Source organism: Strongylocentrotus purpuratus, unplaced genomic scaffold (assembly GCF_000002235.5).
Source record: "Strongylocentrotus purpuratus isolate Spur 01 unplaced genomic scaffold, Spur_5.0 spur5_contig_836, whole genome shotgun sequence".
Lineage (NCBI taxonomy): Eukaryota > Metazoa > Echinodermata > Echinoidea > Camarodonta > Strongylocentrotidae > Strongylocentrotus > Strongylocentrotus purpuratus.
Window position 1 is genome coordinate 407,727 of NW_022145542.1, and position 13,704 is coordinate 421,430.

Sequence of the window (13,704 nt, forward strand, 5' to 3'; positions counted from 1 at the left end):
AATTATACCGGTAGTCTTTACTAAACTATAGACCCTATACCGTATATAAATTTATGGTATATTATGCAAGGTTACCAAATCAAGTGATAGACTTCTACCCGCATATATATACCAGTACCAGTATTTCTATGGAGCTTGCATGAATGTGTGATCACGATCGAAGGTGCAGTGCCAGTGATGCGATGCAAGGGTCAAGCCCAATTAAGTCTGTGCCACTGTGGTAGATAATAGGCTAGATCTACACAATCATGATATAGACAGGTTTCAAGTGCAGTAACACCCTTTTCAGAAATAACAAGTTACATATCGCCCCAATTCAATCTCAAATTCATCACAGAATATTGATCACAGTGGATTCACGAGCCTCAGCATGCTGCACTAGATCTATCTAGCCACAACAGTGTTTAGTGGATTTGACATGATGCATCCTGGAAAAAGTCAACATCATATCAGCTGTGGCTAGGCTTTGATGTGCCCTAGCTAGGAGGAGATAAGGGGTATTGATCAGAGTATTTGGTCTGTAGCTAGGGCGCAGGTCCGAGAATGAGGATCGTCCGCATAAACAAGAATATTCTTGTATACGCGGACAAAGTGCGTCCTAAAAAATATTCTTCTGCGGGTTTGGGGTTCCCAATCTGCACCCTGGCGATGCGAAAAACAGACTTATTTTTGCGGACGAATCTGTCCGCGTTTATGAAGACAATCCTCACTTGTGGGGACGATCCTTATTCTCGGCCCATCCTACTGTTGGTGGGGAAGATTTAAATAGCTTAACCAGGGTTTTAAAAAATGGGGTCTTATCGACCCTTCTCAATATTTTGGCCTCTGTGTTGGGAAAACTGACCATAGAATTATAGTCACTCTTGGTCAAATAATTTTTCAAATCGTTATTAGGTTTATCAGCAAAGGAGATTTTATGGGCCTTTTCTCCAATTTATATACAATTGTGACCTGATGCTAGATAAAGTGGTCAAACTGACTGCCATCAACAACAATAATGGTAATTTCTGTCACTTTTTGGTCAAAAATGGCCTTTGTATTAATTTTTTTTTTAAAATCAAGCTATATAATCTGTCATAATTAATTGATGGGTGGGTTTTGAAATCTGAATTCACTGACAAATTTGCCCTGATATCGGAATAATTTATCTCGTTAAATAAATTTACACAAATAGGACCCCTTTGGTCATATCGATTGGTGGCTAGCGGTTTGCTGTGCTGCAAAGGTCGAAAGATATCAATTTAAGAGCCAAAAATTTGGCCGCGGTCTACCGATGGGGGCGCTTTAAATTGTGAATCCAACTTGTCAAGTGCCTTGTACATGTACACACCTATGGCCCGTTATTTGTTGCAAACAATAACAAAAAATAACACCTTTAATATACTGTATGTTCAAAAATTATTTCTGTAATCAGAACACTAGATAAGATATAAAACAATGTACACTGTATGCGGGCACCTTGTTGCAAAAATATGGGGGTATTTAGGCACTTTGCTGCCAGAGATCATTCTGTTTCTAAATACTGTGAGTGAGGAAGAAATAAACTTTTTATCTTTAAAATGCTATTTCCTTGTGAAATTACATACTCTAGCAGCTTCTAATATTGGGTGTTTCACAAAATAGATGTTCTTCCAAAAAAATAAATTTGTTTTTAACTAAATTTCTCTCGCGGCACCACTAGATATCTCTTGCGGCACTGCGAGATTTCAAATAAAAATTACATTTTCACCATGCTGGTGCGCTTCATATTATTGAGATATGGTACTGTGTACAAACTTGGATCATGCACAAATAATTCACACTACCATTGTACATCATGAACAATTGCAAAATAGCAATCAATAATTTGCCAACTTTACTTTTTGTTACGTTGCCCAGGTGTTATCTAAAGAGAATTATGCTCCCTCGTTCAATAGCTGAAAGGATTTTCCACCACATTCCCAGACAGACCCAAACTTGAGATAGCAGTGTAGGCATTTAATTTGAAACAACCATCTAAAGAGAGACATTTGAAGTCTTGAAGATATATCTAAAAACTTGACTGCAAATTAATGATTGCATTTTCCAGTAGAGCTGGTAAGAAAGGAATGAAGTTATTAGATAGGTTTAGACCCGAGTCTACTCCTAATATAGAAATACATGGATCTGTACACTGTACAGTACATTCATTGCTACTGCACTTGAATACATGAGGGCCGATATAGACTGCAGGGCAGCGTTTCACGAAACCGTCATAAGTACAAGTTCACCGACATCCCATTGAAACGCGTGTTAAAGTTAATACACGCATTTCAATGGGATGGCAGTGAACTTGTAGTTTATGACGGTTTCGTGAGACGCTGCCCAGTTCATTCCTTCCCAGTGCATGTAGACATTTTAAAGCACAATGGCTATCCGGTTGACTGACTTCACTTTTGTGTCCAGTGCCCTGTTTCATCAAACTTGATATCAATAACAAGTTATGATAACTGTTATAAGCTACTGAAATCGTGGCATTTGATTGGCTGAGAGCAAAATTTGTCGTAGATATTTATCATTTGTTATTGATAACATGTTTTATGAAATAGGGCCCAGGAACTATTCATGAAGACAATGGAGGATCTGGATGAGCGAACTTGAAATGGTGGTTCAGTCAAAAAGACAAGCTGCAAAACTAGTGCTGTTTAAATAAGATTTTTCAAAGTATGTGTAGCCAACAAAACAGACCCAAAATGAACTAGGATGATCCTGACTATACATCAAACGAACTATTATGGTATATATACATGTACAGGTACATATGTAGCTTTTAACCAAGAAGTGAAGTAGTAACAACTGAACAATTATGGAGCTCAGAGAGGGACTGCCTGTCAGGTGACTATAGATTAACATAAAATTACAGTACTTTTTCATGTAGAAATATATGCTAAAATTGCCAAAATACATAAACAATTGCAGATTATAAAGAAACAAAAACCTGTACAGGATGCCAAAAAATGTTTTGTTATTTTTTAGTCTTGACAAATGATTTAAATAAGAAGTTGCTGTATGACCCATGTCAACTGAAGATGATTTGTAATTTTGTAGCTTTTACTTCCTAAATATACACTTTGGGATATTGTATAATCACAACAACATAGCTTTAATAACTGAAGATTACATTTAGCATTTCCTCTCTTTAATGCCTGCTGAACTGTGAATATGCTAACAGATGTAACAGTGAAAAAAAAAACTCATGATTCATGGTTGTGATTTATTATACCTTGAGTTTGCCAACAGTAAGTGTGTTTTTAACATATGTGTACAAGGCATTACGAGAGAGAAAAGATTGTCATGGCCTAGTATCCTGGATTATTGAGGTCTGTGTCATTGTGATTATGAATTGGGGGTATGCCATATTCATCGAGCTCACGAGCTGTGTAGTTAAACAACATGAAGTTCATTAAAGGATTAAGGTATGATCAATTATTTATTTAAATTTACCATTTTAGCTGTGAAATTCCCCTGTGAAGTACATGTAGACACTTGTATTAATATTGTAACCAGCAATGATACATGTATACACATGTGTAAAAGTAAAACATCATTTTGTACAAGAATATACATATGATAACCTGTGCGGCTTGCCAATAAACTAAGCAGTTTGATAAATTACGTGGGAATGAATTGAAAACAATAAACTGCATGTTCATAGTTTGAGAAATTAAGTTACGTGTACAATGTATATAATAATTCAACATTTCAAAACAAAATTAAGTGAGGGATTACCTGTCCATTATCTATTTTTAACAGTCATGCATGTATAAATTGTATAATTACAAATTATTTGTATACATTTATACAATAATAATAATAATAATAATAATAATATTTAGCATTTATATAGCGCTTTATACAATGTCTCCAAGCGCTTTACAAATATACTATTACCCCGGTCATCGGATTCAGTGCTTGCCTGCACACACTGTGTGCACAATCTCCACTCCCTGGGGAGCATTCCAGCCAGGCATTACTTGATGCTCAAAGACTGTTTGACCAACAATAATGGTCGCATCCTAGCGGGTACCCGTTTAAAACCTGGGTGGAGAGTAGCAAATGCAGGTTAATATCTTGCCAAAGGATATTAGTGCCGTTTCAGGATTCGAACCCTCGACCTTCACATCTCCAGTCAAGCACCTTAAACTACTCAACCACGACACTCCCACTCCAATGGGTTCCATACATTTGTTTCTCACAGGCAGTCACAGGGGGTTCATATTTAAAATATATCATGAATGTAACTTTCTCTCCCTCCCTGCTCCTCTCTGTCCCTCTGTCTTCAGCCTTTGGTCCTGAAATTTCAAGAAATGGACTCTGAATAATTGCAAGCTAGAACCATTTGAAACTTTTGCTTTTAGTTTTAAATTTAGTGTTCATGGCATGGGAAATGATAAGAGGTGGAAAAACATGAGCAAATTTGTTTTCTTCAAATTATGATATTCTATACTGTAGGTCTAGGTAATTTTCTTGATGTAATAAAATTGAATGCACTAATCTTTGATAAGTACCTCGTTACAAATTATTTCATTCACCTGTTACAAATAATTGTAATTCAATAGTCGGAATGCAAATTACATACGTTAATTGTTGCGAGGCAGAACAAAGATTGTGGCTTGTCCTACCTAACATCATGTAATGCAACTCGCATTCTGACTATTGAAATACAATTATTTGTAACAGATGAATGAAATAATTTGTAACGAAGCACTTATCAAAGCTTTGTGCGTTCAATTTGATTACATCAGGAAAATTACCTACAGTATAGAATATCATAATTTGAATAAATTTTGTCTATGCTACCTTCTGTAAATATTTCTCTACCCACACTCTTTTTCCATCTTTCTTCCTTCCTTCTTCCTTCCTATAAACCTAATTTGCATGCATCGCTTCATGTTGTAAATGTATGTATTTTTATTTTCATTCTCGATACGGTACTGTAGGATGTCACTTCAAGCTTATGCTTAACACCCCTTTTTTGTGTATACATGAAGTATGAAATAGTACAACAACAACAACAACAACAAGAACAGGTGTACCATTTTCTGACCATTAAAAGCATCCAAACCAAGAACAAACAATAACAGATCTTTTGAAAAAATGCGAAGACATTCTTGACATTGTTGACATACAACGTACAGTACATGTATGTATACACCCTGTAAGTGTTGAAATGTACTGTACAAGGTCTGTTATTTAACCTATTTACCAATCAAATTCATGGATGTTTCTTTCCAGAACTCTTAGACCCCTGATAAAGTGAGCAAAAGGCCGGGCCTAGCCTCGCACTGTGAATGCACAAAAGGCCAAATGCGAGGCCAAACCGGCCGCGCATTTGGCCCTGCTCTGGAGGTAGTCTCCGCCGTGGCCTGGCCCGGCATTTTCTCACTGTAAGCGCACGCAGGGCCAGGTTGTGGCCTGGCCCTGTTACCCCGGAAGTGAAAGTTGGCCGTGTATAGGAAATTGGGGAAAAGATTCACTGCAAATCGCGCACTGTGACCCCCGGCGCGCTCCCTAAATAATCATTTGTTTACATGCAGAGCGCCACTCTGAAAAAAAAATATTGAAAGGTTCTGAGCCAGGCCGCGGCCTGGCCTAGCACTGTAACCGTACAAAATTGCGGGGCTGAGTATGCCTGGCCCGGCCCTGGCCCTTTTCTCACTGTAAACGGGGTCTTAGTGGCAAACTATTTCCTTGACCTATTATGTATGATGATGATAGAATAGGCCATTTTCGTAATGTAACCAAATTTGATGCATAAGTCTTTGTGAAGTGCCTCAATACAAATTATTTCATTCACCTGATAAGAATAATAGTATTTCAAAAGTCAGAATGCAAACTGCATATATTAAGTGTTGCTAGGTAGGACAAACATTGCTTGACCTACCTAGCAACACTTAATATATGCAGTTTGCATTCTGACTATTGAAATACTATTATTCTTATCAGGTGAATGAAATAATTTGTATTGAGGCACTTCACAAAGACTTACAGTATGCATTAAATTTGGTTACATTACAAAAATGGCCTATTTCAAAACAGCTGTAAATTGACCTTTTGAAAAGAAAAGAAAAACTTTCAATGGCAACTTTTGTTCAAGAAGTATGCATACATTTTGGTGGATCTACAGGTTACTGGTTCTAAACAATAGTACCTGCTCATCAGGTTCACCACAGAATCATTCAAGCAACAAACTGGGGCAGGGCAAATTCAGTGTTAGTGGCTGATGCGATCACAACACCATTGTTTAGCTAAAAATTGTTTTAAACCAGCAACCTTAACAAGTAGGTCAGTATGAAAACTATTTCAAATATTGTAGGGTCAGCTTTGTTTTTCATTTATTGATTCTTTTCTTTTAATTGTCCTCAGATACGGTGGGTGGCAAGCATTCACAATGACGTCGTACAGACAGCTGCAGAGCGATGATGTCAGTGATCAGTTTGATCTGGATTCCCAGCCAGATGCTTTTAAACCACGGGAAGAAGTGGAGGTACAGATCGAGCCCACCAGAGCCAGAACCAAATCACGGGTGCGACTCCCAAACACAAACTGTACAAAGAACAAGGTGATTGCTGTTCTAGTCATCATGCTCCTGGTAATGTTTCTTGTAGCGTCTGTTACAATCTATGAACTGGACAAACATGGCGTTCAGTGCCATAACGATGCACAGGAAATCAAAGCAACGACTAGTCCACCAACAGAGCCAACTACCACGGCATCAGCAGCTACAACGACTAAAGTAGCACCACCAACTGCAGTGGCTCCCACACAGGCAACTGCAACAAATGGCGAACGGTTTCCATGGAATGAAATTCGGCTCCCATCGTCTGCCAATCCCTTTGAGTACGAAATCTTCTTACATCCTAACCTCTCAACGTTTGAAGTACGGGGCAATGTTGTCATTCACTTTAACACGACAGAGGAGATATCCTTCCTTATACTTCATGCCAAAGACATATCCATCCTCATGCCAGAATCAATAGAGTTAGTTGATCAACCAGAGGCAAGTGTTGCTGTTGAGAAGCTCCTCTTCTTCAAGAAAAACGAGCAGATATCTGTTCATTTTGAGAAACCTATCAGCAACGATGTGCACTGTATCCTGACATTAGAGTTCAACTACACGTTAGCAGAGGGTTTGGATGGATTCTACAGGAGCTCCTATAAAAAGAATGGAAATCCAGTGTAAGTATGAAATCCAATCCATGATAGTTTTATACCGGTTACGAGTCGGGTTGCAACAGATAATGGTTTATTCTCATTATCTTGTGATGAAGCTAAAGTTAAATTTGTTTGTATCCCCGGTATGTACATGTATAAGAACTGTAATTAGGATTTTTGGTAAAGTCCCCATTATGTAAGGAAGTAAAAGAAAAACTGAATTTGCCCCAGAATAAATCAAGTATCAAGAAATAAAATAGAATGGAGGAAAAAGAATAGAATGGAGGAAAAAAGGAAAAAAATATTATTTCTTACATTTCCAGGTTAAGTCAGTGTCAAGAAAACACTGCAAGGTGGGATCCTGAATTCTGAATTCTGAATTCTGAATTCTTTCTATAGATACATGTGCACTTGCTCATGTGTCAAATTTTTAATTACAGGTATAAATATTTAGGTTTTTAAAGACTTTAATAATTGAGAATAAAAATGCAAATACAATAAGGCAAACAATTTTTTCCTGTTTCCAGAGTGTCAAGTTTCAAGTATTAATGACTGTAGAGCTGAGCAGGGCATTGACTCTGTATTGAAGTTTATGAGTTAGTGCCTTTCTGGCTCCTAATAGACAATATACTGTATTCCTGATATCAAATTATTGTCTGACTGAAAGTGAAAGTTGTTTTTATAAAAAGCACTTTAGTTTGTATACTTGCTCGGTCCATTGTCAGTTTGATGTTAGATCTCTTTAGATGAATCGTTCAATGCTGTAAACTAATATTTTAGGGTCTGATAACTTTCACATAAAGTATATAACTTCCCTTTTTATGATTTTTTAGTCATTTGACATTCCCCATCAATGAAAATTGATTTTCCCTTCTCTAAAGTTCTCTTACATACATTGTTCTACTAGTGTTTGTCACAAGTTTCACAACCTGTACATCATTCATTTGACATTGATATAATTGAGGACACAGTGAAGGAACAACTTGATGATACATGTAATATCAACTACAAAACATTGAGATTGATAACATTCTGAAATCTGTTGGTACTTTTGTTATCCAATCATTTTTTACCCTCCACATTACTTATTTTCTTTCCTGGATGATGACAGTTGTAATGGTATGGTTAGGTTTATAGTCTTAAGTTGTTTTTTCTGTTTGCTTTTTTTAATATTTTTTTTTGAATTGTTGTATTTTTCAATGATATTCTTTGAATTAGCCTTTATTATTGATACATTATTCTTAGTTTACCTTAAATCACTATTTGGTCCATGTTGTACGTTATATAGAACTTAGCCATAAATGTTTCTATAATTTCAATCAGACTTTTTAAAATCATATTATTTTTTATAGGCCAACAGGGACAATTAGTTGTAACAATGCTACCCTGTAAAAATAGAATACACATAAACAAGCAAACAAATAAACAAATACATGAATTCAAATAAGTAATAATATATAAAGATAAAAATAATTGAAGCTACTTTATTCATGAAACAGACAGAATTCTGGGAAAAGATCTTGTTTTCAGATCCGGCAGTGGGCGTGGGATGATATTGTAGTTGTGGCATTAACCAAATCAGGTCTAGAGACGACATGACAGTCAATCAATATGAGTAGACGCTGGAATGGCATTGGTAATTTCCTGTGCAACCAAATAAATATACATTGTATGTGAGATTTCAGGTCACCATTTTGTTTGATAGAATCCATCAATCACAATAGAAGCACCTGCACCTAACAAATAGCTGGGGCGTTGGGGTCTGTGAACAAGTGACAAAGTGGTCACCTCAAAGGTGAAGGAAAAAAAGGCTTTATTTGTTAACCTGCATATTTATTTATTTATTTATTTATTTCTGATATTCAGGGTGGCACATATCACCATTTTGGTGGTCTTCCATGAGACCCTGTTTGGTAAGAATAAAACAAATAACAGCATAAAAAACAACATAGATAAATACACAAGCATAGAAACAGGTAAAATACGAATTAATTAGTATCCCCATGAAATAACTGATCATTCAAGAATCACCCTTGATCATTTACAAGAAATAGGTGAATGGAATTTTCAAATTAAATACAATTAAAAAAAAATGAAATGAAAATTAAAAAAAGAATGGATGATAACCACTTACGGTATTCAAATGAAGAAATTCTTTTGCTTGAAAACGTTCATTTTATAATCTGATATAGCTTAACGCACAGGATACCAAAATTGTAATAATAAATAAATAAATAATACTATACATTTAACAACTACAGTAGTTAGTACCTCTTTTTTTTTTTTGGGGGGGGGTGTTTTTTCATAACTCAAGAATAAAATGTGGACTTGTTGAATTAGGGTCTTTGTTGAATAAATTAGATGTATAGTACAGTGTACATGTAAGTTCAATAATAATATGTCACATTCACAAGAGACTTAAATCAACACAAATAATTTTTTCACATACAGGTACAGTGTATTTGAAACATTTCAAAACATGGTTAGGGTATGAATAATTTAGTTGTCAACTGTACACAATAAAGAAAAGCTAATTTGACTACCCTTACACATGTAAATGTGTACAGGTATACTCCTAAATTTAAGTGGAATGTTGAATATTGTTGTCTCTTTGAACGATTAAAAAGTAAATAATTATTTAATCAAAAGCTACACAAAATATAAGATGACTTTGTAAACAAACATGTACATGTACATGTAGATATATATTTGTAGCAAAATAAGGAGACGAACTTGAGATAAACCTTTCTATTTCACCCTAATTCAATTCAGATAAACCTCGTAATAAGTTGATTCTCAAACTTTAAAGTTAAAGTTAAAAAAAATCGGTGGAATGAAAAAAATCATGATGATCATATCAACCATACAGATTAAGATGGATGCCACATACAGTATATTAGGTATTAATGGAGGAAGCAGCACATTCAGTTCAACATTCAAGAATGTCTAGCTTCGAGGCAGTTCTTAAATGTCATGTTTTGAATATTGCCATACTGTACATTAAAGTACATTAAAGGACATTATGACTTCTCATATTCATTAATACAGATCATGATATCAATTGAGGTTGTGAATGCACGCACATGTACATGTATGTACAGTAGTTGATGCAGGCATTTTATTTGAATAGTTCTTCAAGCTTTAATGGGATACTGATTTCCCTGTTGCTCTCTAATAAATGTCAAAGTAAAGTGCACAGTAGGCTATTATCGGATGAATGTACTTTATGGTTGACAATTTTCACTTCAGTATTTGGAAAAAGCGAAAAATGTTTGTGGACCAATTGTAGTATGAAATTCATAATTTACTCTCTCACGTGAAACTATTTGACTTGAATACACATCAGGCCTGATCATTACCCGATTTAAATCGATTTCCCGATTCTTTTTTTCCCCCTGATTTCTTCCCCCCCCCCCCCCCCCCCCCGCAATTGTACCTCTATTACCCCCATGTTTTCACAATTTTCTTACTCAAATGGCGGGGGAATGTTGTTAGATGCCCTTTTTACACATTCCCTCGAATAATTCTCAAGATTTTAGATTTTTTTTCAAAATTTAGTTTTGTGCATCCATTTACCAAGAGAACATGCACATTATTTGCCCTGATTTAACATTTGGTAGTGATGCTGCTGTAACTGCACTATCTAAAGCATGTACATGTATGCCTACAGTTCTCAAAGCTTTGGGAAAACATAGACTGGAGAGTGCTTATCACATCACGGCTTCAATGTAATCAGATCGTGGATGCAATTATGATATAGTGCTCGACAATATCATTTGAATGCCAGTTCTACTGATGCGAATAAGATTCAATGGATGAGTTATCCCTGTGGAAGTCAAAACCTTCATCTTTCACAGGCATTGCTTTGCATGAGTTGAAGCAGCGATGTCCTCGTTCTCTTCAAGCTTTGGTCCTGAAATTTCAAGAAACTTACTCTGAATAATTGCAAGCTACATGTAGAACCATTTGAAACTTTTACTTTTAGTTTTAAATTTAGTGTTCATGGCATGGGAAAGGATAACAAGTGTGAAAACACTAGCGAAATTTGTTCAAATTATGATATTCTATACTGTAGGTCATTTTCTTGATGTTTAAATTGAAACCACTAATCTTTGATAAGAGCCTTGTTACAAATTATTTCATGCACCTGTTACAAATAATTGTAATTCAGTAGTCAGAAGGCAAATTGCATAAATTAATCGTTGCCAGGTAGAACAAACATTTTGGCTTGTCCTACCTAACATCATGTACATGTAATGCAACTCGCATTCTGACTATTGAAATACAATTATTTGTAACAGGTGAATCATATAATTTTGTAACGAAGCACTTATCAAAGCTTAGTGCATTTAATTTGATTACATCAAGAAAATTACCTACAGTATAGAATATCGTAATTTGAATAAATTTTGTCCATGCTACCCTCTGTAAACATTTATGAATGCAAATTTAGATGCAAGTATGTGAACAGTACTGTAGATAGGTAAAAGGGCAAGGGGAGGGGCGATCAATCCAAAATATCTTAAATTACATGTAATCAAATATCAATAACTACCATGATGGCATTTAGAAATATAAAAAATCCAAGTTGTATGAAAAACACTACTGAATATGTGCAAAGCAATTTTGTAAAAAAAAAAAAAATTTTGCAAGTAGAGTGAATACTAACTCAATATTGCTATATGTATGCAAATCATATTTTCAGGTAAAGAATCTTGAGCACTTAGTGCCATTGTCAAAGAAAGAAAAATGAAAGCAATGCGTGAAGGGGAGCTTGAGTCATTTATGAATCAGCATCCATTATGTGCTTTCATCAGACACTCGAGATCATCTTGAGAGCCCAGGGGCTAGGTTGGGGAAGGTAGAAAACTGCCTTCCTTGCTCAATTGAATTTTAATGCCATCAAGCCCTACAGTGTTAGGCATTTCCAATTGGATAGTCATTATGTTTGTTAGGCGCCAGTCAATTGCCAAATGAAATTTTTATCAGATTTTTTTATAATTTTACCTCACCGTAGAATACATAGAGTAGAAGAATCAGCAACTGACTCATTTTTAAGTCAGTCCGTAAGTCTGTCTAGGAATAAAATGGAAATGGGGTAGAGACTGTGTGTGCTACAATGTAGTTTAGTCATCATCATAGGGTCATATTTCAGATATTTAATGCATAGCTATTGTGTATCGGCTACACATTTTTCTTTCATCAATGTGATTTGAGATTCTTACTATGTTTACATCAGCATTAGATAACCAGGAACATACCACATATTAGAAATTATACTTAAGGCTCTCTCTTTCATCTTAAAAACTCTGTATGAGTATGTAGTTAAATGTACATGTTTGTAGTAAGTCTGCAAGATGTTATTTGTTGAGTTGTATGTAGGGCTCAGCAGGGGTAGGTTCCAATAAAGTCCCTCCCCAAAAATTTCACTTTGAATCTTCCTAAGTAGTATTCAACATGGGACTTGTTGAATGCATTCAAACATCATTAGAGGCTTTTAGATTCGCACAAAGACAATGGGGATTGATATGATCGACGTCCTTTTAATGCACTGCCTTGAATGGACGTCACACGTATCAGTCCACGCAAATCTAAAAGTCCCTAATGTTTGACTGTAGACTCCCAGCAAAAGAGAAAACACAGTCCATGTACCTAGAATTGAAACAGAAATATATGACATAGCCCCAAATCAATAATTTTACCGATCATTAGTCGTATGCAAGAAGCAATAATACATCTGCTTTCTTTTGGACAACACATGTACAGCAACGTTTCCTCCATGATCAATATTCTATACTAACCAAAATTCTAAACTAACATAGACCAAGCATTTATATATCTAACCTTACACCTACATGTAACCTAAAACCCATTGTCATCATTAGCCATACCCTTTATCTTTGACACAATAAAGCCTGAAACAGTTGTCAGACATCAGAGCAAGTATCGGTCACTGGTGCACCCTGTCTTACCTCATTGGCCTTATTCTAGACAAGAGTGTGCTTTATCATGCAGACAGACATGTACAATTAGGGAAGTCGAGCACAATTTGAATAATACCCCTGCTTGAGAAAAACAAGTGAGCCTCACAATAACACACTGTGGTCGGTGTGTGTATCTGGAGCAGTCATCCCTGAAGCAGCGGTTGTCTATCAACCCGCATCTCAACCACACACACACACACACCAGGACAATCAGACAGTTTATAATAGACTCATTTACATAATTTGAACGAGGTGGAGAAATGTGAGGTTTTCAAATGAGCAGCAGACTCAAATAAATAACCAGTATCATTGAATTTGTATTAATGTGCTGGCTCCCCTCTTTCTCATCTTGCACTGCTGTTTGTTTACGACCGAGGTCACAATATCGACTGACAGTGACAGCTCGTGCATGGCAATGCATACGTTATGTTTCACATGTGTGTTGCTTTTATGAAACCAAAAAAGGGGCCTATCATATAATCATTGAAAAGTGAAAATTGCATGTACAAAAGGTGTGACATTATACATGCCATCATGAGTTTGATTT

General features: G+C 35.9%; 1 protein-coding gene across 1 annotated transcript in view; it reads left to right on the plus strand.

Moving 5' to 3' along the window:
- Positions 1 to 6,369: 6,369 nt before the first annotated feature.
- LOC115918628 (glutamyl aminopeptidase-like) overlaps positions 6,370 to 13,704 on the plus strand; it is a 33,970-nt gene continuing 26,635 nt past the window's right edge. The window contains exon 1 of the mRNA XM_030985530.1: positions 6,370 to 7,197. Within this exon, the coding sequence (XP_030841390.1) occupies positions 6,410 to 7,197 (788 nt within the window). The 5' untranslated portion in view covers positions 6,370 to 6,409. The remainder of the gene's footprint in view (positions 7,198 to 13,704) is intronic.